We start from the raw sequence: 27781 nt of genomic DNA on the forward strand, positions 1-27781 counted from the left end.
TGGATGCCAGATGATTTCAAATGCAAGATGTCCAGTGCAGCTGAAATTGTTTTTATTGCATGTATTGAAATGTGTACATACATGAATGTACACACACACACACACGTGCACACACACACTCTTTGAGCCTCAGTCCATCCCACTCTGTTGCCTCTCTCGCTGTTCCACAGAAATGAAACTCATGCGACACAAACACATGCAAACAAACACTTGAGCGTGCACGCACATAATTGCATGATTATACATGATTACAAAAATAAACGGGAGACACATGCACACTGTTGCACGTCATGTGACCGCTCGTGCACTCTCTCGATACGTACCCTGCACTGACACACAATACACACAGACTGGAGAGACGGACATAGCAGAGATTCAGTGGTGTGTGTGTGTGTGTGTGTGTGTGTTTTTCTGATCTGAGCCTAGTGAACAAGATACTTTAACCTGTTGGTAACCTAGCAACCGGGACACAGAGCCGACCACAAGCAGTGATCCCAGACGTCTCTCCCTCTCCCTGTCTCTCTCTCTCTCTCCTCTTACTTGGATCAGGATGTAGAGATTAGAGTGTATTCAGTATGAACCAACCTTGTGGGTGTGTGTGTGTACATTTGTGGCCTATGAATTGGAATAAAGTCCTCCTTTAACTGCACATTCTATAGTAAAGTAATCCAAAAGTTATGTTAAGTTACTGATTTTGACAAATTTAAGCAAGTAATCTGTAATGGATTGCATTTTGAAAGGAACTTTCCACACCTTGCAGGTTATGTATATGCAAAAATACATAAGATTCATGTTAAATATCAGTGCTGATCATATTCACTTTTTAAAAAAAAATGACACCTACTCTAGTTTTGCTCATTTTTAGAGGTTAGTAAGCAACTTTAAGTCCTTCGTTAACAGAATAAAGGCCCTTTCACAGACTGGATCCTGTATATTTTTGGGGATATCGAACGATGAACTTGAGTTTATCACATTCTTCATGTTTATCAAGCTCTGGCTGGTGACCCAAAAATGGGTTGCAGGCCTGTTTTCGGTGGGTCCCCAGCTGACAGACATGAGCTATTAGTTGCAGAGTTCTGTCTCATTCCCACACAGCGGGAATAAACACCCAAACAAAGATACACAACGGAGTCAACAGCTTGCATGCTTCGCTGGTGGAGGAGTCAGATTACTCCTGAAGTGAAACCAAGCATGAACACAGAGGCTTTTCCTTAACTTTCATTCTTCTAGCTGCCTACCTGTCTGCCCCTCTCTGTGTTTATCACCAACAGCTGACCGGCTGCCTCTCCTTAACTTTCAAGTCCGCCTGTCTGTCTCAGCCTCTCTCTCTTAAAGACACAGTAAGCCTGTCTCTCTCTCTCTCTCTCTCTCTAACAGTGTGACATTTTCATTTACTTTAAAGACACGCTCTCATCCAGAAAGTGCAAGATGAAAAAAAAGGTTACACAAGTCAGATCTTGCTTCAGCTTTTTCTGTTTGTTCAACAGCATGACTAGCAGACTTTTCATGAACTTTCAGTATTGTTATGCATTACTGTATGACCCAATCGTCCATAATTAGACGGGGGGGGGATATGCTATATGGCCTGGAAAGAACATAATATAATAAACATTATACCAACTCAACTGCATACCACAGACTGGAATTCTGAGTGGAAAGGGGTTGACATGGACCTTGATGAATTTCAGCTGAAGCCTCTGAAACAGCTGTTATGAGTGGTTTCTGTAGAATGCTATTAACAGCAAATGAGGAACTGTAGTTATGGTGAAATGGTTATGAGTCATTATGGCATGGTGATGGCTTTAAACTGATCTCGCAGCAAAAGCAATGAGGAGCTTTGGTTTAGTCAAGAATGAAAAGGTTTTGGCCCTTGACTTGGCTGGTTTGCTGGCTTTTTTTTTTTGCTCTTTCCTTTGATGTGATTTGATGGTATTTGGCTTCTCTGCACCGCTGTATGTCGTCTCACTGCAACTTGTGCATCTTGCTGCTGATCTCTTGGCCGGATCTTCCTAGAAAAGGAGATTGCGATCTGAATGGGACTTACCTGGTTCAATAAAAGTGAACACATGTGCTGCTGCGGAAGCTTATCTTCATCAGCACCGCTTTACCTACATGCAAAATCTGCACTGCTAAAGACAATTCAGTGGAAATGACAAATAACTGCTACCAGATTAGGCTGATCCCAAAACTGATATAGGATTATTATTGTTGATATGAACCACTTGGGGGCAATGCTGAGGCCAGGACACCACACATCATAAACCCAGCATGCATACAATATGATGATTGATGTTTTGGTGTATTTTGAAGCTGTTTTGATCAGAGAATTAGTCTTAAGTATATGTTAAATGTGTTTATTTGATTTTATTTATTTTTTTTTTTTGTGTGCAGGGTGAAAAAGAGAATACATTTTTAAGTGGTCCCAACTTTAAATTAGTTCAGGATGTATAGATATATATATATGTAACAAAAAAAAAAGAAAAAAAAAAGATGTATTTGTATTAAAAAATACCTGTTGCAAACAGGTGTTCTGAGCTTCTATCATTATACCTTAAAAAAAAAAAAAACCTATGCAAAAATAATAAAACTAGAACTAAAACTAGACAAAAACTAAACATTTGTCCAAATAAATAGTAATATTTAAAAAAAAATGAAATAAATAAAAATAGCTATACAACTACTAAATCCACACTGGAAACCAACTAAAACTAAATATAGATGAAAATAAAAATTGTATCATAAAAATAAAAACTTCCCCAAAAAATCCCACTGTATAACACTGGTAGGCATGTGGAGACTGTAAATTTAGCAGCCAATTAATTTAATGTTGCCAGCACGACCAAACTCAATTGCATTTTACACATTAAAGCAAACCGACGCTAATGATGCCAGGATATTTTCCAATATTTCATGCAGCTGTTACTCGAACCTGTCACCTGTCTTTCTGTAAATGGCCCGCTGTTATGTGGCTTTGCGGTTCTCCCTCATTAGAATAAGTTCAAAAGAAGCGAAACGTGAACAGGGAAAGGGCAGCCTGGCACTATGAGGAGAAAAACCTTTGGAGTTTCACTTTCGGTTATGGGGTTTAAAAGAAGTCGGAGTCTTGACGCTAAAATACGTGACGGGGGAGGAGCTCGGTGAGTTTCAATTCTAGGAAACACACAGGCAGCTCCGCCTGAGAAATATAAAGAGCCGCGGTAACGATTCCCCAGCTTCACACAGACAACAGCAACACGTTGATTTGACCGGTGAAAATCTCAGCTAACCGGCCGAGAAAACAAGCTAGCATAACCTCCGAGCTTGTCGGATGTAACCTGGAGGATTTAGCCTGTGCTCTCCGCCTTTTGGGAATATTTGCGGTTCATGACATCGCCGCAGTGCAACTTTTGGGATTGCAGACTATAACGGAATCTTTAACCGCTGCAGTTATCGCTTGGAGCAAAACGGTAAGAATTGGCTGTCCTACAGTATGTGTTTTGAAGGTGAACGTGGTGTGTTGCAGCCTGTGTCGCTGCAAGATTTTGTATGGTGCGGTTACAGATAAACTGGCTGAAAATGTTGGTTCGTTGCCAAACGACTCGCTCATTCCTGGCGGCATCGGCGTCGTGCATTGGGTGGGAGCTGGGGGGCGTTTGGTTTCCACGTTTTGATTGGTTCAGGACGTGGAGAGAAGCGCCCAGGTGTGCTGATTACCTGACAAACTGTTTCCAGACGGTGTGGGTTTAGCTTTTGTGTAGGCGGGGAGATAAAGTCTGGCAAATGGGCTCCAAATCCATCAAACGTACCCATCTACATTGCCTAAAAATGTCCCCGAATTGCAAAATAAGTCAACACATGCCTGTAGTTACTCTTCTGGAATTCATCCCGTGTTTTGGTTACATTATAGTACGAACTTGAGGGAGAATTTGTTGTCTCATTGAGGAAGTTTGGCTGATAGTAGGTTATTCCCGTTGAACTACACAGAAAAAAGATGAATCATATACAGGATAGGCCTGTTGATGTCACGATAGTCTGTCTGGGTTTGTGGACTCAATACAGACAGTGTGATGTATTGTTTCAGGTATGTTTTTGGTCACTTTGAGGATTATCTCTGTTGTCAGCAAAACAGTCCAACCCAAACGTTTTGCTGTAGGCTGCAGCTTTCACTGTTTACTGCAGGCGCGTTCAGTCAGTTCAGCATTTCTATCATTGTCTTCCAGGAATAGTCAATTCATTCATATCCTTAAAAAAGTTATTATATAGGACAAAATATGTCATTCTTCAGCCTGAAACTGTAATGGTTCAGGCTGTATGATGCTCTTAAGTTAGCGTGTGTGTGTGTGTGTGTGTGTGTATACAGATAGTGTACAGCAGTGGTTCTCAACCTTTTTCATATCAAGGACCCCTAATTTAGTCCACATTAGGTCCACGGAGCCCCATTTGTTGCGATTTTGTCCCTCGGACCCAAATCTTAGAATATTTTTATTGTTAGATATGATTTTGTCCAGAAATCCATGACTATCTGTATTGTAGGGAGAGAGATAACATTCTTCTACATTCTGTAATTGTTCTTGTAAATGAAATAATGAAGTTTAACGATTCATCAATTTGCCCCGGGATGCCCTCAAGGACCCCTGGTGGTCCCCGAACCCCATGTTGAGAACCACTGGTGTACAGTAACTCCGGCTGTGGCTGACATCAGTGCTGACAGTATTCTAGCAAAACCGCAAAAAAACGTTCCACTCATATCACACTCAGTACCGTGCACTGGAAACTGGAAAGGACTTTCTAACCACAGTCAGAGCTGAAGATAATGAGCTGACCACGCCCCCCCCCCCCACACACACACACGCACACACACACACACACATTCACATAAGTCCTTGTCCCTATGTTAATTGTGTTAGAGCAGAGCAGAGCAAGGCCTTACATGGTAATTCTGTGAGACTTTATCTTGAAGATGTCAGTTGCCTATTGAAATGCCTTGGGTTGTCATTGTTAATGGGAATGATAAGAGTTTGGATGCTAACCCTCTGTCTGTGTTGTCTCCCTCAGGATGTCAGTGCGGTGGTTAGAGATGGGAGAGGGTCTGGGGCCACTCTCCCCTGTAGGATGGTAGCCGACAGCGCTGTGGAAGGCCATGCCAAGACACACTTGTCATCCTCATCGTCATCATCCTCCTCCTCATCCTCCTCCTCTTCATCATCATCATCATCTTCCTTATCCTCCTCGTCCTCGCTGTCGTCGTCACCACGCCGGCACCAGCTCACCCTCAGCCCCCGCCGCCGCGTGGAGCCGGAGCAGCTTCAGCGACGGGACGCCCCGCACCCGCGCCGGGACCCGGTCCCGCAGCTCGACCCGGTCCCGGTCCCGGTCCCCGTCCCCGTCGTCATCTTCACCCACTTCCCTCCCTTCCGCTGCCCGAAGGACTTCCGGCTCATCACGGACACCGCCGCCAAGCTCGAGCGCAGCGGCTTCTACTGGGGCCCCCTGGGGGTGGAGGAGGCGCACCGCATGCTGCGGGACGCGCCGCTCGGCAGCTACCTCATCCGGGACAGCCGGCAGAAGGACGTGTTCTTCACGCTGTCGTACCGCGCCGAGAGCGGGCCGGTGAGCGTGCGCATCGTCTACAAGCAGGAGAAGTTCGGCCTGGCGGGCAGCGAGCGCTCCTTCCCGACGCTCTTCGCCCTGCTGGAGCACTACGTGGCCTCGCCCAAGAAGAGCCTGAGCGTCCCGTACAGGAAATGGCAGCCCACCCTGCAGGAGCTGTGCAGGCGGCGCGTCATGCAGGCGTGCGGCGGAGAGAAGCGGGTGCCGGAGCTACCCATCAACCGCGTCGTCCAGGACTTTCTGTTGGAGTTCCCTTTCAAGCTTTGACCGTGCAATGTGTTACCATGTTATTATTATTATTATTATTATCGTTAACAAGGTGGGGATTACCAAGTAACGGGCACCCGGAGTGGGGAAGGCCCGTCCGCCACGGGTTGGAGATGAAGACTGCATCGCCGTGGGTACAGTTGAACGCGGCGCCCCGTTTTGAGCCGAAACGCTGCAAAAGGAATCGTACGAGACACTCCTATCCAAGTCGGGCGTTCTCCCGGGCGTCGCTTACAGCAGAGGCCGCGCACGACATTTCAGTAAACGTTACCTCCAGAGTCTCGAGCACGGGCCGCAGCTCGGTCGCACGCGAACCCGGACAGCGGGAAGACGCCGCATTAAGAGAAAACTACAGGGGCGGCGGAGTCACGACGGAGACGGAAGACCCGCCGGGTTCAGCCGTAGGGTCTGTCGTCGCCCGTTTATGTCCGCCGGCGGCCCCAAAATGTGTCCGTAGAGGGAAAACCACGGCGTCTATATGGCGGACTTTGTTCAGAACGCAACGGACTCGTAGAAGCCAGACGTGGCAGAGAGTACGGTTGAAATTGCCACGGGCCAGCGACTACGGGCTCTGTTTTGTAGCAGACTTGAACACTCTAATGTGAATGTTTACATCGCACATGAATGTTTGCCAGCATGATGGCTCCAATACCATTCAGCATCCGTTTTTTTTTTTTTACCTATTTGGAGCACGCTCATCGGCCGCTTCAGCCTCTCCCGGAGCACCGGATGAGCGAGCTTTGCACATTTGGGATGTGGGATCGTCATTCAGAAAATCCACATGAAATGTGGTAGAGGATCCCATATAACAAAAGGTTTTATAAAAATCACATAAGGACATCCTTATATGATTTGTATATGTTTTGTGTTCATATATGTGACAGGTTTAAAAGTATTAAAGCAGTATGGAACTTATAAGCTGCTTATAACGTACAAGATTAATTGATTTTTGTGGGTGGATTATAAATTATAGATCCTGACATATGCTGAACATATACAAATCATGTGTGATTTTTGTAAGTCTTTCCCATGCTGGATGTCAGATGGTATTGGATTCATCAGGTCTGGTTTTTTAGCCGTACTGTATGGAGGCAAGTTGTCTCTGTTGTTCGATTGTACTCTCTGCCAAGCAGAGGCAATCCTCACTATTGTCTGTGAGAAATGTTTTGGGGTTTTGTTTTTTTTTATTAATATTTTTTTATCGCTATTATTCTATTTTGTGTAAAATAAAATGGGTTTTTAAACAATTCCCTTACTAAAGTTCTTCTGTTTCTGTTGTTTTTGACAGTTTGTCGTGTGTAGGCAGGTGTTTTTTTTTTTTGTAACACTTCCTTACATACAGCGAGTGGGAGAAGTTAGGGGGTGGAAAGAGGGGAGAACACACACACACACACACACACACACAGCTGTGTCCCCACTATGTCAGGCAGTGCCAGTGACAATCAGACAGGAAGAGTGACAATGCAGCGTACAGTACTGTCACCACACTGATTCATCTCTGTAGGGTAAAGTGACAAGTGGGCGGGGTTACTTTGATAGTAAATGGCCTGTTACGCGCGCACACACACACACATATACACACACACTTACCAGAAACGGGGGCAGAGGTGACAGAGAGAGAGAGTCTGCGGGGAAGGATCTACATGACGAGGTGTGTGTGTGTGTGTGTGTGTGTGTTCTTGTACTTGCTGTAGATCAAAATTTCCTCACAAGGAAGTGGGAAATTTTAGGGTTAGTGGTTAGATAGTGTTAGATCAAGGTCAGGGGAAGAGTTACACTTCACATTTAAAGTTTCGAGTTTAATAATAATAAACTAATAATAAACTTTATAATATATAGGACTTATATGTAAAAAGGATTATGCTCTAAAACCTTACATAAAAAACAAGACATGGAACAAAAGGGATAAAGAATAAAGGACAAAAGAAGAAAAAAGGTACAAGGAATAAAAAGGACTGTCCTTAAATGTGTGTGTGTGAACTTGGGAATTTGCGCCTCACTTTATCATGTTGGGTGTGGCAGACTGGAGCTGGAGTTTGAATGGATGACTCATAGGTGTGTGTGTGTGTGTGTGTGTTTGACTAGTTGTGCACACAAACACACACTCAATTACTTAATTTTCTTTGTCACTGTAACATTCGACGGAAGCACAACCATAAACCCCCAAACTCTAACATCCAAAACACTGAAGATAAAATAATAAATAAGAAAAAAAAAAAATACATTCTGAAGTTGACGATTCCATATTTCTAAAATATAGAAGATGCAGCCTGGGGAAAGTATTATCACTAATGATAGAGTTACCCATTATCACTTAAGGATAATACAGGATGTTTGTTCCTGCTTTTTTCTGCACACTGTCAGCATAGTTGCAAATATCAGCACTCGTTTTCTACCTTCAGAAGAAGCCATTTGCTGCCATTAATTCTTATACAGCATGAAATCCAACCTCCACAGAGCGAGAGAATCTATCACAGTAAACGTGAAGCCTTCACTTGGTTCGGTCAGAGTTTCTGTTTTATTGTTATTTCATTGCACCCGACTGTGTTGTCATATCAGCGCTGTGTTACACTCATAGACACTCTGCTTCTCGTCAGTCACCTGACACCCACAAGAAGAAATGGAAGTCTGCCTGGAAACGATCCCTCACTAACATATCACCTTACATACTATACTGCCACATCCATGTCTTTTAGCCAGGACAGCAGTTTGTTTCAAGCCAAGTTCGACACTGTAAAGTTTGTATTATAAAAAATGCCGAAAAATGAGTAGACATAGACAGCAGTAAATGGGCTATAACTCGAAATGACACCGGTATTCTCCTTTAAAGCGGCATAATTTGGTGTAATTTTGTGGTTTCAATAAATTTGTGAGAGTACAGTATGTGTCACTTTTTCAAATTTCAATTTGAAGCGAAACTTTTCATTTCTAACCTAAAGCTCCCCTCTGACCTGAACCTCCAGGCCTCATCATTGCACTAATTTGAACACCTGAAACCAAACCCTAAGGCTTTATATTCTTGCGGGGATTTTTTTTGTTCTCTTGGGGCTAGACGAGCATAGCCACACACACACACACACATGCACACACACACACACACAATGTTGAGTCATACTGAATATGCTCACAGCCTGATTCAAGTAAAGCCTGACTAGTTTGACGATATAATTATCACAACTGGAGGAACCAGACTAAGCAGGCCCACACACACACATACCACATTGGAACATGAGTCAATGGCACACTCTAAGACTGATACTATCTTCAGTTTATAGGAGTGTCAATGATATCAACATTAAACTTTAACTTCTTGAAGCTTTACCTCAAATTGAGATCAACCATCTGATGTGTGTCTCTGTGTGTGTGTGTGTGTGTGTATGTGTGTGGGGGTGGGGTGTGTGTGTGTGTGTGTGTGTGTGTGTATGAATCATATGAAGCAGTTTCATTCATAGTTTTCAGGGTATTCCAGACTATTTTGAGAAATGAAAGGTGAACTGAGGTATTCTGTGACTGCGTGCTTATCAGCTGATTTCTGAGGAATCCTCTGCCTTGGAGTTTTATGTCCTTTGCACGCACACACACACACACACACACACACACACACAAACACACACACACACCCTTTCACAGAAACAAATGGGAAACAAGACACCGCAGAGAGAAAGACAGAGACAAAAGGCCAAGGACAGAGTGGGGAAGAATGATGGAGAGACGTTTTTTTATTGTAATTCGATCTGATTCTCTGTTCTTGAAAGTACTTAAACTATAAACCATCACACCCATCTACCATCAAGAGGATGGCACATTGTTGTTTTCCTTCAGCAGGCCTACACTGAACACGTTAAGTGGATTCTAATGAAATGAAAAGACTTTAACAGCATTAGCGGAGCTGATCCGTCCCCCGGCGGAGGCTATTAGCTTATCTGGCAGCCTCTCTGTGAGGCTGCGGTTGCATGTGGTTATTTTCTCACCGACCACGTGCTCTTGAGGCAACTCCAGTGTCTTCATTCTCCCCGCTTAAAAATGCCTGAGCTCCTCTTAAAAGGCCAGTTCTCTAGAAGTGTCGTAAGGTTTATGTAGAAACGGGCTGGCGGTGCGCTGGCAGGGTCAAGCAGCCTGTCACGCCAGCTTTGAGCTTGATTTAGGAGTGAGGTGTTATGAAACCGAAGGGCTCATTTCATGTCATTTAAATGGCGTTCTTATCTAGAAGTACAGGAAGCAAGACAGAGGTGAGAAAGACGTATTAATGACAGTCACAAACGCATAACATGTTGTTGTAAAGTAGGGAATTTAGCTCAGTAGGCTAATCCAAGGGAGTACCCAAACTCGTGTACTCTTTCGGTTACTTTCTGGTTGCTATGCCATATTTGAGGTATAAAGGTACAGATAAGAAAAAGTAAAAAAAATATATATATATCATAGAAGTGTCAGAAAAGAACTGTAAAGTAATGCAAATGAGTTGTTGCTTTCTGTGTTTTCAGGCCTTTAACTCCCCAGTCCCATTTATCAAACTGAGGTTCACTTGAGTGAGTTGAGAGTGAGGCTGTTAGCAGTGGAGTTCAATTAAAAGCTATGGACAACATCTATAGATTCACCCTCTGAAGATCTGACAGTTGCTTGAAACTCATTGAGAGTCACCAGGTGCTTCAGTTACAAGTCTTTGTTCCAGATCATGAAGGCTTTCTTCTCAAACTCTGGTCCAGCTTAGGGGACAGTCAGCAAAAAATAATCCTGGGGACTCAATGATTTGCTTGCAAGACCTATTTTTTTTTATTATTTTCTTGCTCACTGGAATGGGAGCTCAAGACCATGAGGCAGCTGCTGTAGTCAAGAGCAGTGGTTCCCAACCCAGTCCTCAAGGACCCCCTGTCCTGCAAGTTTTTATTCCATCTTTACTCTTGCACACCTGATCCCACTGGGGCCTACACACTTTCATGCTGCTCTGTTCAGGTAGATCTGTCTCTACCAATCAGCATTAAGACCTTAACTGGATCAGGTGCGCAAGAGTAGAGCTGGAACCAATACTTGCAGGAAAAGGGGTCCTTGAGGACTGGGTTGGGAAACATTGGTCAAGAGCACCATAATCGAGTCCAGGTCAAGTCCAAGACCAGGTCCAATCCAGTTTGAGTCGAGGCCAAAACCAGAAGGGTTCAAGACCAAGTCAAGACGGAATCCTGAACAAATCGAGTCCTATTCAAGTCCAAAACAGAATGAAACAAAAAACAGGGTATATGCCTTTGTAAATGAAAAAATGTTTCTTCATTTTCTTTAGATGGACAGAGATGCAGGTTTGCCTGCACAGGAGTTCTGTGTTAAACCCTTCAACATCCATCTTTCTGCTTCTTTTTCAACGCACTCCTCACAAATTCTTTACGCTTTGCGTAACGATTTTTAGAAGACGCTCAGCATTCCATTGGCAGGACGAAAAGTGCGTTGGAATGCATGTAGCCAGCCAATCATTTTACTAGGGATCTTGGATGTTGTTACCTTGCGAGGCAGCTGGATTTGATCATGATCACGTGAGAATCCATCTTGCCAGGCTTCAAGTTATGCGTTTGTGGCCGAACCACAGTGGTTCGGACCAATCAGCATCCTAGGGCAGAGGGCAGCTACGGGCTTGGTTTAGGTGTCAGCGAGAAGTGACTGTTCGTTCACAACAATGGCGGCTCCTAAAGAGGCTAGCGTAGATGCTGCTATAACATCAGTTATTTCTGAACTGGAGAGTATTTCTTCATTGAAAGAAGAGCAAAGAACGGCACTGAAGGCAAGAATCGTCTACCAACATGCTAACTACATAGTTTGTTGTTGTCTTTCCTCTTTGGGGCTGTCCTACTGCGTCATATGGGTAGTTGATCTGATTGGCTGAAATTAGCCCGTGATAGATGGTGATAGACAGATGGTTCATCCAATCACCTGCCAAATATTTTTTGAAAGTGCCTGCCCTTTGCTTTCATCAAAATGAGCAGATGTCAGTGTCACATCATTTGATGTTTTTAAATGGCGGATATCTCACTTTGGAACAGATCTCTTCATTTTGTTCTCTTGACACACTGGGAACTAACTCTCTACCTTCAGCAGCACGGCTGCTTCCGCATGAACACATCTTCAAATCTGTCTCGCATCTCCACAGTCAGAGCTCATACATCGCACCTTGCATGTTGTAGCTGTGGTTTGGAGAGCCAGAAAAAACACAAAAACACATGAAAGCGTTTCGGTATCTCTGCAGTACCAGGAACCCATTCACATGTTTACGTACACACACACAGATTTCCCTGAAGAGAGGAACCGTGATAAAACAGCAACACGTACAGACCACAAGATGACTGGAGGATGCACTGCAAACATAGAAAGTGTAAAGGCAGAGTCATGCATGCTGGGATGCTTCAAACACACAAATATCAATGTATGAGCATTATAGCATGTGAACAGTATTCTTTATGTTCTTTATGATGGCAGAATTAGTTTAGTGACACAAAAACTCACCTCTCCTCCATCTATAAAAGCAAAGAATTCATGAAATATCATTCATTTTTCCACTCATTTTGGGAGAATGTGTTTGTGCATGTATGTAGGGAAATATATGAACATTTTTTTTTTTTTATATAAGAATGTGTTGCAAACCACAAAGTAGTTTTTCAGATATTGAGTTTTCAGATATATCCCATGTCAAACATCTCATTTCAACCTGATGTTAAGACCTGTTTTTTTTTTGTTTTTTTTACCAATACATCCGATGGAACCTGTAATTTGAAGTCACTGTGTGTGTGTGTGTGTGTGTGTGTGTGTGTGTTTCTCAGTCTCCATCCAAGATTAAGATTCCCTGATTATCAAATTTACACGAAGGAACTGGAATTTCTGGTTTCTTGTAGCATTCCTTCTCCCACTGAAACACATCAGAGTGAAGCATTTAAGCAGTGCATCTGAAGTATACTACTGTGTGTGTGTGTGTGTGTGTGTTTTCCTGTGGTTTTCTGACTGAAACATTGAGGAAAACCTCCTCCTACAGCCAGAGTGTGTGGTTGAAATGGGGGGAGAGAGAGAGAGAGAGAGAGAGAGAGAGAGAGAGAGAGAGAGAGAGAGAGAGAGAAACACAATCACCTAGTGAGAGGAAAATCTCTTCTGCCGGTAAACGAAACAATAACAAACTTGTGTTTTTTTTTTTTTTTAAGTAGAATAATTTATTGCAGTTCTTTAGTTATTCCTCTGTTTCAGTCCATTAATAATAATTACAGGTTTAAAAGCTGGAAGCATTTACAGAGCATACAAACATATTACATACAGAAACACTACAATCAGAGACTTCTTGTTAGAATAATAGTAATCCAGGCCTGTCGCACGAGGTTCGGAGGGCGGTTGCCGACGGTTACGAGGCCATCCGTTTGCCGTCTGTCCTCCAACATGGCGGCGCGTCCCTCGTAACCGTTGGCGACCGCTCCGCAAAACGGGCCTCTATAAGCAGGGTCAGTGATCATCGTTATCGCACTGCTGCTATTTACAGATCGCAAGATAGAAATGCTATGAGAAAGACAGAGAGAGAGAGAGAGAGAGAGAGAGGGAAAAAAAAAAGAAAGTATTGCTTTGAATTCACTCGTTTTCTAAACTTGTCGATGACTGTACAGAGTTAAAAAACTAAAAGAGTGATCAAGCTTAAGACTTCGTTTTACAGCGATGGCACGGAAAAGAAGAGAGGAAAGGGGAGAGCGCGAGGGAGACGGGAGGAAGAAGAGAGGGAGAAGGGAGGACAAGAAGACACATGCACCAATGTTTCAGAACCAGTGTGTGTGTGTGTGTGTGCTTTGTTCCAAATGAAGTCATGAGTCAAGGATGTGATACACCGATCCCATTCAAATCAAATATAACGCCGCTGATTGGAGAGACAAGCTGTCCGTTACATTCATCTCTCCCCTCATTGGCTAGCTCTTTAGATTATTGCGGTAGTAAAGCTTCGTTCAGCTGATTAAAGGAGGGGGGGGGGGAGGGGGAGGAGGAGGTTCGCCCCCTCCAGACGCTGACCTGGGAGCAGAGGCTGGTTTCCCAAAACAGAAATATTCTCAAAGTGGGTTCTCCAAGTGTGTTTGGGCGTGTTATTATTATTTTGTTAGCATTTGTTTTCTAGGTTTTTAACTCTTCTATGTGTCTAGTTTGGAACGATGCCCATTTTTTGTGTTACTTTTCAACATAAAATATGCTAGTAACAACATATAATGTTACTATTAGCATATACTGCGGTGAAAAAAAAGAACCAATGAAATGAAAAAATACACCATTTTTTTTTTTTTTTTTTTAAACCTCAAAATCCCATTATTTTCCATAAAAACTATATTGCACATAGAAATTCCAACCAATGACATCACATAATCTTTTAACAATCCCCTCCCTCTGCCCCTCCCACTATATATAACTGCCTTTCTCTCCCTAACAGATACCGCTATCCCATTGGTTTACACTGTTGCCACTTCACTGTGACTTTTAAGAGTGAATAACAGCATCTGTGAATCCTTTTGTCTATTTAGGAGTCTCCCAGTAGATCGCTTATGCATCTGCACAGTGCGAGTGTTTGGGAACCTCTGTACTAAAACATTCTTACTGACTAGCTTTTAGGTTTTTTTGTTTTTAACTTGACGAGCTCCTCGCAAAGACTACGATAGTGTTGACGTATGGATGTTGTACTATTGATAAGGAACGTTTTTATAAGAAGAAACAAAAGCAAGACTCAGACACTTTGTGAAGATGTAGACGTTCTACTTTTGACACGCTTGTTGCACTGCTGCAGTACTAATGCAGGACAGATGTAGGGTGGGGGGGGAGGGTGTGGGGGACCACATTACATACTTACAAAATAATGTGGAAACCAAGTGTTTTGGGTAATTTATGCCCAGATCTGATTTCTGGTCCTTCCACCAGCAGTTACACTTGCAGATTCATGGAGGTTAAAACTGAGCGCAGGTCAGCGTCTAAGAGGCAACCTGCAGATACATTCAACCCAGTGTTGCAGTGGCATTGTGCAGACCTGATGGCAAGGAAACTACTTCAAATGGTCAAAGTTCAAATCGGGCATATCTCAAGTTTTCATCTAATCTCTGGGTATTTGAAACCATTTGAAATAATTAGCTGCTCCTAGGTCTTTCATACAAACAGTAAGACAGCGTTATATATTTCATTATGACTGTGTTGGCAGAGGCTGGAATGCTCTATGTACAGGGTGAATGGATGGACGTCCCCTAGGCATAGACTCAAACGGCACCCTATGACCTGTGTGACTCGCTGCTAACATGCAACTTAAACCCTATGCAGTTCACTACTATGCATCCTCCAGACTGCACTTATCATCTCCAAGTAGAGCACCACAGCTCCATTCATATATTCCACTATTCATTCTGCAAATACACTGTTGATTATTGAATAATCTTTAACCGATACATGCAGGGTTTGGATTATGGAATTGGGAAAGAAGGCCATGATCCGGTTCAGACCTGTTCCGGACTTGGACGGGCGATGATGTAAACGCCGATGCAGTCTTTGTCAATAAGCAAGGTCAAAGGTCAAGGTCAAACGTCGATGATAGTAGAGTTTATGGATTTCTGTTGCATATCTAAAGCAGCCTGTCGCTCCAAATTTCCCAAACTGTCACCATGACTAGGTTTGGGCGATATCCATAATTTAATATTGCGATGCTGCTATTATAGAAATTTGATCATAGCAAAAATAACGGCCATCTGGTGGAATTTGCTCATTCCTGACACTTCCAGGAAAACGGACTGGAAATACTTGAAATAAAATGCCAAATTTTCCACTACAACTATGATTATTTTTGTTTTTTACTATTTTACCCCCAGTAGATTATCGCGATACCCGATATTATGGAATCTTGGCCCAAGCCTAACCGAACTGCGATATCAAGTTGGGTGCCGCTTGAGACCTGCTCCCTCCTTGTTCATGATTAGTGATCAGTGATGCAGCAGATAACATATCACACATGTTTTGTAATAGATACCAAGTCATCAATTGATTCTTGCGGGTAACGCATGTAAAACGTGAAATGAACGGATCATTACTTTACAGGTGGTACAAGATGAACTAAATCAAATGTAGAAGACAAAATGACTCACACACACACACACACATGCAGTTCTTGGTGGCAGTAACTGCTACTGGGTCAGAGATGCAGTGGTCAAAAGGCTAGTGTAGCTGACTCTGTGTGTGTGTGTGTGTGTGTGTGTGTGTGTGTAGCATAGTGGCGACCACCGCCATAAAGCATTGGTTTGAGTTAATTCATGGCAATTCATGTGAACATAAGACAAAGAAATACAGCAGACCTTTTAAAACCTTACAAGTGCATAAATAGCCCATGGTGTGTGTGCCTCTGTGTGTGTGTGTGTGTGTGTGTTTCTTTGAGTTTGACAAATCATCTGTCAAAACGGGGGCGAGTAAAAAAACATTGCTGGTTGCGCCGCCTTCACACACACACACGCACGCTTAAAAACACTCGCATACACACACGCGCGCGCCGACGTGCACGGAGATCCCCGGGACTGCGCTCGGGGCGTCCCGCGAGCGGAAACCGGCGTCCCGTCTCGTTCCCCGGCCGGTCGAAAGAGTCTTTCTTCATGTGCAAACACCAATGTCGAGATGCCTCCGAAAGCCTCTTGGGACTGTTCACGCCGCGCGCACGCACGCACACACACACACACACACACACACACACACACACTAACTAAGGGTCGCGACATGAAAATATACTGCACGCCTCACTGTCCTCTGTGTGTGTGTGTGTGTATGAAAGAGAGAGGGTGTGAGTGCATGAATGTATGTGTGTGTGTGTTGCCTAGTCCAGTTCGGGAGAGTCCGGCGTGTCTGTCGTTTCAGTGTGTGTCTCCCTCTCCTCTCTAAACTCTGCGGAGTCGTCTTTGTCCTGCGGCTCTGCAGCGGCGGGGGGGGCCGTGTCTGCCTCAGGCCCCGCCCCCGGGGGTGTGTCTCTGTCCGCAGGCTCCTCCCCCTCTTGCTGCCCGGCCGCCGCCTCTTCTCCCTCCCGCTCCTCGTCGGTGGGCGTGGCCGACTCCTCCTTGGCGCTCTCCTCCGTCGGCGAGCCTTCCTCCTCCTCCTCCTCCTCCTCCTCCTCCTCCTCCTCCTCGGCGATGGAGGTGTCCGGCCCGTGCAGGGAGTGCGCGGCGGGGAGGTGGGAGGCGCAGGGGTGCAGGTGCGGGGAGTCGGCGGGCGGCAGCAGGGTGAGCGACTCCACGCTGAGGGTGTCGGCGCTGTCGTCCGTCAGCAGGGAGATGGTGGGCTGGGAGGCCGGGGTGAGGCTGGGGGCCAGGGCCGGGGCTGGGGGGTTAGAGGAGAGCGGCGTCACATCCCCGCCCCCTCCTCCGTCCCCTTCTCCGCCCGAGGAGGAGGGAGGGGTGTGCTCCAAAAACGTGCCGTCATCTGGGCGAGGAGAGAGAGAGAGAGAGAGAGAGAGAGAGAGAGAGAGAGAGGCACACACACACACACACACACACACACGGGTGAACAGAGAGAAAGACTAACATTAGCACTTTTAATGCCTCAGGGTTCCCACTGTGGCCCTGATGTAAAATTACATGATTTCCATAAGTAAAGATATTATTCCTTCCTGGTTTGTTAGTCTTGTTTTTCAGCTCAGAAATGTTCTAAAGGGGGTAAACAGTCTGGCTTCCATTACAATTGGGCTTGCTGTGGAGAATAACAGCTGAAAACCAACATGTTATGCAATGTGTGAAACACTGAGTAAAATACATTCTGCCATATTCCTGTGATATCCCCTGACTTTCCATTTATCGAATTCCTTGGCTTTCAAAATTCCACAATTTTCCAGACACCCCACGGCCAGTGGGAACCCTGGAACTGTCAAACTGAGAGGATTCGGGAGGAACGGGAGCAATCTAGTGTATGCAGGTATGGAGTTACGATGGAGATCTAGGCAGGTGGGTACGAGGTACTGCAGTGTTAGCTTCACATGCGATTGGACGGACACAGGCGGGGGGGGGGCGACTGAAAAACACCATGCAGCGAGTTCACCAAGGACCTCTTTTTTTTTATCATTGCTTACAAAGCTGCACCTTTCTAACAAAGGTTGAGATTGTTTGATCGATGCAGAGCAGCTTCCAAGCAGGTCTGGCTAGAAAAGAAGAGGTGCAGGGTGGACACGCTGCCTACGGGTGTGCTAGTAGCAGTAGTAGCAGCAGGGGCAGTAGTAGTAGAAGGGGCAGCAATAGTCTCACTAGCAGCAGTAGTAGTGTATGTGTGTGTTAACTGGGGACGGAAGTACGGCATAAACACTGCAGTTTAGTTTCAGCATACTTACACAGGTAAAAGAGAGAGGGTGCAGTGTGGAAGATACAACAGAATGGTTTTATCGTTTCAGACCCACAAACAGCAACAAACCTGATAGCTTACTGTCGTCTTTTGTGTGTCTGTTTAACACTAGAGAGGCCAATGGATGTTGGGGGTATAAGAGGAGGCCAACAAGCCGTCAACAGATGGTGATTTGGAAAATCTAACAACAGATTTGTACAGCAAGTGGTGACTAAGGGGAGAAGTCACACAGGGACATTTTGAATACTGAGATAATTCAGTACTAAAATACAAACAGCAGTCAGTTGACTTTGGCTTGGCCTTTCTAGTGTTAACCTGTTTTTCCTTTCCAGAATGTTCTGCTAATTCATGCATACAGAGATATTAATGAAGAATATCAAGTCTCTCCCAACTAGGACCTTATGTTGGATATGAGCCAGTATGCAGAACATCTGGCACTCCTGCAAGAACAGCACTTGAGCGGGGGCAGAAGTGAGGTGTGTGTGTGTATCATTGCTTACTTCACTTAGGGTTGGTAAAAAAAACTGCTGTAGCAATCTGGCTTGTGCTGTCAAGTGTGTGTCAATCAAGGTTTTACAACGCAATGCAGAACAGTAGATAGTCTCATTTATATTGAGCAGACTTAGAATGCATTTTTTCAGTTAGCGATCAGCATACTGTCTGCATGAGATGCTGTGGGATTTTCACTTTTTTCTAGAATTGTATACAATATGAAAGAAAATGAAAGCAACAGCATTCTAATCCTGTAAAGTAACTAATAACTTGAAAAACTGATGCATTAAATTACTAGTTACCACAAAAAGTAATCTGAGTACTCATTACCCCCAGCATGTGTGCATGTGTGTCACTTATGAGGCTTTTTGCTGGTGTACCATAAGCCCTACCAGTCCAACCAGTCTAATTATAGCGTGCATTTCTCTAGGTGTGTGTGTGTGTATATAAGGAATGTATATGTACTGTGTGTGTGCTGTTGTGTGTGTGTGTGTGTGTTACCTGTGGGGCTCTGTGCTGATATAGTGCTGGCTGTAACAGAGTCACATCGCCCTGTACTGCCACTCCCGCTGGAGGGAGGCGAGGGAGAGGAGAGGGGGGAGGGACTGTGCTGGGACACACAGTGGGCCACCGCGAAGCCTGGGGAGAGAACACACACACACACACGCACACACACACACACACACACACACACATTGAGGAAACTCTGTTGACTTAGTCTGACTTTTGAACCCTCCATAACCCAAAAAGGTCTTCACTTCAGAGGAATATCATCACATTTCCATTCTTTGCTCCTTACAAGGATAGAATTACAAAAACACACACATAAAAAAAAAAGATTGTTTGAAGCGCTGTGTGGTTCTAATGGAGCAGATTTTTACTTTAAAACATTATACCATGCAACCTCAAACAGACGGTGCCAGACATAGTTTGTGTGTGTGTGCATGTGCATGTGTGTGTGTGTGTGTGTATGCGTGTTTGAATTTGGTCCATGCTGTACACTGAGTAAGAGATTAACCTTAGAACTTAAAACTTATTCAAACCGACTTTATGAACTAGTTGTAATTTACCAAAAACATGCAGCAGATAAATGCTAATCAGAGAAAATGGAAAACAAAGAAGTACAAGTTGACTTTCCAAATGGCTATAAATAAAATTCAATAAAAGCAAAGGATTAAAATCCACCTCTAGACCAAGACATCTCCTGTGTAACAAACCCTGACAGTTCCAGGAACTTCGAATACTAATGTAATTTCCACTGGAGAAAGGTATGTAAATACCCTTATTAGGTTCCAGTTCCTTATTAGGGCAAAAAAAGAGATAAAGTCACACACACACACACATACTCTGAACCAGATGCAAAATCAGAGACTATACTGTATGCACGGGTCACAAAGAGAGTCTGTATCTGTGTGTGTGGGAGACATAAAAAGGGAAAGAGGGAGAGAGAGAGTGATGACAAGTGTGTCTGTAATTCGATAAACACCTAAGGCCAGTAAAGGAGAAGCGAGTCCATTGTGTGTACAAATTTCTTACGAACTGGCTTGTGTGTGTGGGTGTGTGTCTGTACGCGCATATGTGTGTGTACACCCACTGTGTGTGTTTGTGCACACACCCATGCGTCTGTCCTCTTGTTGTGCGAGTATATAGGTGCGTGTGTGTGTGTGGGGGGGGGAGAGAGAGAGAGAGAGAGAGAGAGAGAGAGAGAGAGAGAGTTTGCATGTCTGGTGTGTCATGAGTTGAAAGACTAAATTATCTAAACATCTCCCTCTCCTCCCCACCCGTTCAGGAGCTGCAGCGGGTCATGTGCTGCCTGTGAAATGCACTTAGCAGGAACAGACAGGGAAACGGATACGAATCTAAAGCAAGACTAGGGGGAAATGTGATTTAACATAAAAGACTTTTGAGTTTGAAAAATGAAAGCAATAGCGGTCTGAGGTCTGGGGTTTCTGCAGCTGCCGTCTGGGACAGCGTCTCACTTCTACTCTAAATATCAAACTTCTGCTAAAGGTCAAATTCAGGTTTATTTTTTTGGTTCCACAGCTCAGATGTTATCATTATTGGTTTGAATGTTAGGGCAACCTTTTGAGGTGATGCACATGGGCAACTCTGTCAACACTTAGTTTTTCTAACAGTGTATATCTCTGAGATGCAATACAGAGAAATAAAAGTTCATCATTTCTTATTTCTAATGGAGGATCCAGTCTGTGTGTCTAAGTGTCAAACAAGGACTTGCGTTTTCTATTGTTTTAAAAGTAATTTTAGATTTTCTGGTATCAATCATTTTGTAAGAGTAGGAGTAATTTTTTACAAATGGTGGAGCTCTTATTTTGGAATGAAACTTTACTTGTCACCTCTTGCCCAAGGTGTTGCCCACACTGATTTGGCCCAGTTGGCCAACACTTCCCACCTCTATTGCATGAAAAAGTTCACCGTGTCTATGTCTTTTAGTGTAGTGTGGAAAAGCCTGATTCTGGCTCAGTCCACACTGCGCTACGGTACGTTTTTATGTTCACATTTTAAAGGAATAGTTCACCCAAAAATGAAAATTCAGTCATTATCTACTCACCCCCATGCCGATGGAAAGTCGGGTGAAGTTTCTCAGTCCACAAAACAGTCCTGGAGCTTCACAGCAAAACAGCGTTGCAGCATTCTCCTAAACAACCGAAGTTGCTGGGGACTTTGTCTTAAAACGTAAAAAAACAACCGAAAAAAACCCATAAAATGGCTCCATACAGCTCGTCCGGCGTAATCCAAGTCTCCAGAAGCCCCGAGATCCCAAGTTGACTTGAAAAGACGTCATTTACAGCCTTTTTTTTTAGCCGAAATCTTCACTGTAGCCGCTGAGCTCAAAGCCGCGTTCATGTTAGCGCGCACCTCGTCTGAAGTGGGTGCACGAGCTCAAAGGTGCGTACATGCGCCGCTAGACGAGATCAACGAGAACTCGCGATATCTCCATACCTCCGTGTTTACACTGCTACCCAGAAGCTAGCGTCACACACAACAGAGAGAGCTCTGCTGAAGCTGCAGCAACAAGTGCCTCTGTCGGATCTAACGTTACATTTTCAGTCTTTGATCTGTTACCTAACTGTTGTAGCTTCTTTCAATAGCGCCAATATGTAAAACAACATATCTTTCTGTTTCTGTTGTCAGACGACTGCGCAACTGTGATCGAGGGTCACAAAATGCTAACTGGCTAACCAAGGCTAACGCTAATTTCTGTACTGTTATTTCAGGCCAGTTTAGACCAAAGATTCGCGACTAGACGAGTTGAAACTTGCAACTACTTGCAATGCGCCGGGTCTGCAACGTTCTGAAACCTGCCAGTTTACACCAACGCATCGCATGTACGCACCTTTGAGCTCGTGCACCCACTTCAGATGAGGTGCGCGCTAACAAAAAAGGCTGTAAATGACGTCTTTTCAAGTCAGCTTGGGATCTCGGGGCTTCTGGAGACTTGGATTACGCCGGACGAGCTGTATGGAGCCATTTTATGGGTTTTTTTCGGTTGTTTTTTTTTACGTTTTAAGACAAAGTCCCCAGCAAGTTGTTTAGGAGAATGCTGCAACGCTGTTTTGCTGTGAAGCTCCGGGACTGTTTTGTGGACTGAGAAACTTCACCCGACTTTCCATCGGCATGGGGGTGAGTAGATAATGACTGAATTTTCAATTTTGGGTGAACTATTCCTTTAAGCAGATTTTCTCAGAAATGAGTTCGCCAAATGTCGTCTATTTGAGAATCACTGGCACATACATCGCTAAACAGAGTCTCTCAGCTACGCTAGATCCTGGGATGCCATGTCTAGACTCGTACAACACTCCGACACAGTCAACAGGAGCGCAGAATACAGAAAGGGGACCCTGGCTAGCCTTTTTTTGTACCTGGGACTTTATCGACGGTGGCGAAGACCGATCTGTTGGCCGTGGGGTCGTTGGGCGCTCGTCTCGACTGCTCGTAGAAGCGGAACGGCAGGCCGCTGGGCGACGCGTTGGCCGTCTGGCCGAAACCCAACACCTCCGTCGCACTGGGCTGCACGGGCAGGTCCAACAGAGCTGTGCACCGAGAGAGAGGAGGGCATAAGAGGAGTGTGTATGTGCGTGTGTGCATGTGTGAAAGTGTGTATATCTGCGCGAGGTGCAAATACAGCACCTGGAATGCAGCTGGCTTTAAAGTAATCGAAGATGGATTACAGAGAAAGGTGTTCATTCGTTCGTGTGTGTGCGAGTGAGAGAGAGGCAGGTGTTTATTCGCCTCCTGGCTATGCCTCACTTGGCAGATGTCATAATTCATATTACTTTTGTATGTAATTCTACAGAAGCGAGGCCTCGAGAGGGTAAACGACTCATGGGAGAATACACTGTGTGAACCCTTGTAAACTTGTGTGTGCGAGTGCTTCCAGAAAAGGATTCCTGATAACTCTTTTGTGTGAACGGGCATACAGAAGGATTCCTGTGAAGCTGTGCTTGGTGTTTGGGCAGAGTGATAACTAGCAGCTCATTTGCATGTGTGCCCACATCTGTGCAGGGTAGGAAATTAACGGCATCCTGCAACCTGCAATTTCTAACCCTTAATCATGCGCTATGAGAAGACACACAAGAAATAAGAACTAATGATAGATGAGGAAGTGGTTGTTTTTTTTTACTTCAAGATTAATGAAATGCTTGAGTGAGCAGAGGAGAAAGATATGAGAGAAGGGATATGATTCAGAGGAGAGAGTGGTACTTATTGAGGAGGTGAGCTTTCAGCACTGTTGGGGAGTAGTTTCACTATGTGCCACTAAATTGGTAGTTTGAATACATCTTGCAGTAGCTTGGTAATAGATAAAACAAATTCAAATTTAGATGCCGTTTTATTTTTTAAAATTATTATTACTTTTGGACCACCCTCCCCTTCCCCCGCTGTAGTGCGCTTGTTGCTTCGTTTTACAAAAGTTGTCAACTACTTTTTATGCTTGCCAGAAGAGCATCTACATGCAAAGAGACTGTAGGATTTTCATTAGGTCCTTGTTTAACTGTGCATGTCCTAGATGCCTGTGATACTAATGCTTATAGACCAGTGCAGTTCTATTGCAAGAATCCTTTTTCTTTTTCACATTCCTCTATAGTTGTAATTGCTTATGGAAGCGTTTTTTGCTAGCTTGAAGAATAATTTCAAGTTCTCTGTTTTCCCGGAAAAGTCATTTTACAACCTTAGATTGTTTGTTTAGATTTTGCTTATTGTTTGTTGGACTTTGTTGTAAGTAGGATTAATCCTTTGTTAAGGATATAACATTGCAGTAGTAGGCCTTGCTAAGTATATGTTACCAATGTGTTCAAACTGTTTTTTTTTTATGTTGTTTTCTTTATTTTACGTGTGTTCAGCTTGGTGACAGTCAGCTGTAAACGGTTGGCATTGTTGGCTCTCTTGGTTTTGTAGCAATCTAGACAGTTTGCTAAAACTAATAACTAATGACATACATAGAAACATACATAGAAATGGTCAGAAAGCAACTGTAATCACTGGTAATAACAAGCAACCATTTGTAATTATAATGTGGAATTTGCTGGTTAAATGAGCATGATAACAGTACTACAGTAATTAAGTTGTGCAATGACTACTGAATAAAATCTATGTAATTCTTTGGAAACATTTGTTTACTGGTCCTTTCCTTCTCTCTTACATGGAACTTCCATATTCTAGTTCAGACGGATGAGGTTGTTACAGTGTTGTTAACCAATACTTATTATGAAAGCACTAGAGAACACCATGAGCCTTGATACATCACACTGACTGTACTCTGACTGTACTGTGCTTTATTCCTCGGTTCAGCGGGAGTCCCTTTGACTCACCGGCGATCCTCTGCATCTTCATGCGTCGGGCCTGGATGCGTCCCTTGGCCAGCCTCTGCTTGGCGATGATGCAGCGGATGTGGTCGGCGAAGATGAAGTTGGCCTGCAGGATGGGCAGGGGCTTGGCGTGGGGGTTGGAGCTCGGCTTGTGGATGACGATGTTCAGCGCTCTGCTGTCGTCCTCCACGCCAGACACCTGCATGTCCTGTTGGGAGGGAGGGAGGGAGGGATGGAGGGAGAGAGAGAGGGGGAGGAAGACAAGGGCGAAGGAAAAGGGGTGGGGAAGAGGTTAAGAGAGAGAGAGAGAGAGTGGGATAGAGAGGAGAAGAGGGGAGGGGAAAAGAGTGAGGAGAGAGAAAGGAAAAAAGAGCGAGGGAAAAGAACGAGGTAGAGAGGGAAAGAGGGAAAGAAGGAAGGAGGAGGGAAAGAGCGAGGGACCGAGAAGGAGAGAGACAGAGGGATGAGGTAGCAAGTGGAGAGACGGGGGATGAGAGACGAATTTTGACTTTAATTATTTATGCTCACAAGTTGACACTGAAAAAGAGAGCAGAATTGACATGATATTCATAAAATACAAAAGAGGAAAGAAACATCATAGCATCAAGTACAGAGGAAACACCACAATAGCATATTTGGGACACTGAAGAACTTCTGATGCATTATTAAGTCAGAAATTCCACTTTCCTACTAAGAAAAATGCAATAGAACGACCCTTCAAGATGTAGCTACGCTATGCCAACATGGCTACGTCAACATAAACAGTAAATGTTAGCATTATGTTTAACGTGTTTACAATCTTCAAAATACACATCAGTTACTGTAGATTTTCAGCACTACATGACCATAAATTTATGAAACACCTGTGTGCTAAACAGGTGCTAAATTTGAAATGTAAAGTTGCACATGCAGTTGCTAACGTTCTATGCTAACTAGCTAGCTAACATTCCTTGGGAAACAGCGGTTTATGTTCTTTCCCATTTTTTCTCCAGAAGTTTAATCACTGGAACACATGGAGGTTTTAATTACCACCGACAAGCTGGGAATTTCCAACTTCTGACTTTGAGGGGAATGCAACATTTAAGATGACAAGAACTGATTTAGGTTGAGCAACAAGTAGGAAGGGTTGAGCCAGGGAGTGAGAGAGAGAGAGAGAAAGAAAAAAAAAGAGATGAAGGACTAAGGAAACGGTGAGGGAGTAGGGACAGAGCAAGCGAGGGGGGAATGGATGGGAAAACGTGAGGAAGATAGGAAGACAAGAGCAGTGGGAAAAGGAGAAAGAAAAAGAAGGGAAATGGAGGGAAGATAGAGAGGAGGGAAAGGAAGATAGGAAGGAAGAACAAAGACATAAAGATATACTGACTATGGGAAAGCAGAGACCAGAGGAGTCAGCAGGAAAAGGAGAGAAAAGGAGAGAAAACACAAGGCAGAGCTGCACAGAAATAAGTGCAGAGGAAGAATAACAGCCAAGGAAAAGGAGGTACAGTACATGCACAAATCCATTTCCAGTACTTTTTAATGATAAAAAAACATTTCAATCTCTCTTTAGCACAAACACACACTCTTCTCTTACCTGCAGTAGGCCGGCAAACTTGACCACGCCCCAACCGAGGCGTTTGGTTTCTGGTTCGACCAGACTCATCTGGTACACATCGACAGCTAGGAACCTCTGGGCCTGGCCGCCATCTTTACTGACCACCATACAGGCTATTAGGTCACTGTTATCTGAAACACATGGTAAATGTAAAGTTAGCAGAAAGTAAATGGAATTTATGTATGGATGCTACAGTCCTGGCTACAATCTTTACTGACCACCATATACCCGATTAGGTCAATGTTATCCATTCAAAACATGGTAAATATGTTATTAGCATAGCATAAATATACAACACGGTCTCACGGAAGTTCGTGAAATAGCCACGAAATTTAATCTATTTCAGTTGGAAGTATCTTTCTTGCCTGCAATAAAACGTGGCAAGTAAGGGCGTTGTGGTCGGGGTGGTGGATGGGCGTATACGTTTGCCTTCGATGCCGACGACAGGGGTTCGATTCCCAGCGTGTTCAAAGTACATTTCAACCGTAAGCCACATTTAAATTTTTAACGAAACGTTTTTTCTTATTTAACCATGACCAAACCATTTCTCTAACCTTAACCAAGTTGTTTTAGTTGCCTAACCATAACCGTAACACAAGTAGTTTTATTTGCCAAAACTTACGTTTCAAATTCGTGGTGGGGGAACGTAATTCAGGTCGTGGTGGAGGCACGTTTTTTAGTCGTGTTCATTTCACGAAAAAAATGGCAAAATCGTGTCCATGTACACGAATCAATAGATTAAATTTTCGTGACTATTTCACGAACTGCTGTGAGACCGTGTTGAAATATAATGTCATTTAATTGGGGAGCCTCTAGGTTCGGTCGCCATATTTCCTACAATACATGCTATTAGGTCACTTATCTAGTAGAAACAAAAAAAATATGGTAAGCAAAAACAGTTTATTCCTTTGGATTTCCTGGCACCGCTACAGACAACCACATGTATTAACTATGTTGTTCATGTTTGTTTAGCCGGTTGGTTTTAATGTCTGGGGTTTGGATAGTGGGTGTTTTACTCTAACAAGCTTTTTAGTCAATAAGCTCTTCGATGAACTTGGCGGTTTCATTTCGGGGTATCCAGTATCTATTGCGCTACAGTGCGTTTAAGATTAAGCTAAGCTAGCTTGCATGATAAACAGAGAGTGTGCTGAAGTGTTAGCATGCACTGTAGTGAACTAAACAAATATTGGACACACAGACATGGAATGACGAGTAATTTCTTGTCACACAAGGGAACGTTGATCAAAGAAGTTATTTACCAAAAAGTCTGTGGATTCCATTAAAATTACTGTATTTTAAAGAAGCATAAGAGGGAGAGCTGTCGAGTGATGACAGCCCGGAAAGACTAATTAAAAAAAAAAAAAAACCTTTCACAGAAACACACACGCATGCACACACAGAGTTGACAGTTGGTATTTCACTGGAACATAATGAGATTACCAATGCAAAACCACATTCAGAGAAAAGATAAAGACTTCAAGAGCTCACTTCTGTTTTTGTTTACGTATGTAATTCTGGCATATTAAAATGATTCATGTTTAGAAAAAAATGAGTCAACTGTGTACACAGACAAATTGTAAAAGACAAGATGGAGAGACAGTCAGATGGAAAGACAGTCAGACAACGGTAATAGAAACATATGAAGAGATAATTTCCAAAACGCAATAGGTTATATTCACTT

The 27781-nt window shown here is 43.8% G+C and overlaps 2 protein-coding genes across 2 annotated transcripts; one reads left to right on the forward strand and one right to left on the reverse strand.

Annotated features, from left to right (window-relative positions):
• Nucleotides 1-3185: 3185 nt before the first annotated feature.
• LOC139664512 (suppressor of cytokine signaling 1-like) lies at nt 3186-7086 on the forward strand. Its single transcript, XM_071543363.1, has 2 exons — nt 3186-3446; nt 5035-7086. Exon 2 carries the CDS (start codon nt 5092-5094, stop codon nt 5854-5856), a length of 765 nt encoding a protein of 254 aa, XP_071399464.1. The 5' UTR covers nt 3186-3446; nt 5035-5091; the 3' UTR covers nt 5857-7086.
• Nucleotides 7087-12825: 5739 nt separating this feature from the next.
• LOC139664511 (protein CLEC16A-like) lies at nt 12826-26225 on the reverse strand. Its single transcript, XM_071543362.1, has 5 exons — nt 26080-26225; nt 24510-24714; nt 22563-22733; nt 19183-19320; nt 12826-17280 (listed from the first exon to the last, which is right to left on the reverse strand). The coding sequence occupies exons 1-5, from the start codon at nt 26206-26208 to the stop codon at nt 16682-16684; spliced, it is 1242 nt and encodes a 413-aa protein (XP_071399463.1). The 5' UTR covers nt 26209-26225; the 3' UTR covers nt 12826-16681.
• Between the last annotated feature and the right edge of the window lie 1556 nt (nt 26226-27781).

Source organism: Centroberyx affinis, unplaced genomic scaffold, assembly GCF_046629955.1.
Source record: "Centroberyx affinis isolate AG114_WGS23_722 - 3 ecotype Tasmania unplaced genomic scaffold, CSIRO-AGI_Caff_v1 ptg004300l_1, whole genome shotgun sequence".
NCBI lineage: Eukaryota > Metazoa > Chordata > Actinopteri > Beryciformes > Berycidae > Centroberyx > Centroberyx affinis.

Coding starts and splice junctions, on each gene's coding strand:
- LOC139664512 (XM_071543363.1), top strand. CDS start 5,092: ATGGTAGCCGACAGCGCTGTGGAAGGCCATGCCAAGACACACTTGTCA.
- LOC139664511 (XM_071543362.1), bottom strand. CDS start 26,208: ATGGTGGTCAGTAAAGATGGCGGCCAGGCCCAGAGGTTCCTAGCTGTC. Junction 19,321..22,562: donor CACCGTCGATAAAGTCCCAG/GTACAAAAAAAG, acceptor TTCTCTCCCCAG/GCTTCGCGGTGGCCCACTGT. Junction 17,281..19,182: donor ATCAGCACAGAGCCCCACAG/GTAACACACACA, acceptor CTCCTCGCCCAG/ATGACGGCACGTTTTTGGAG.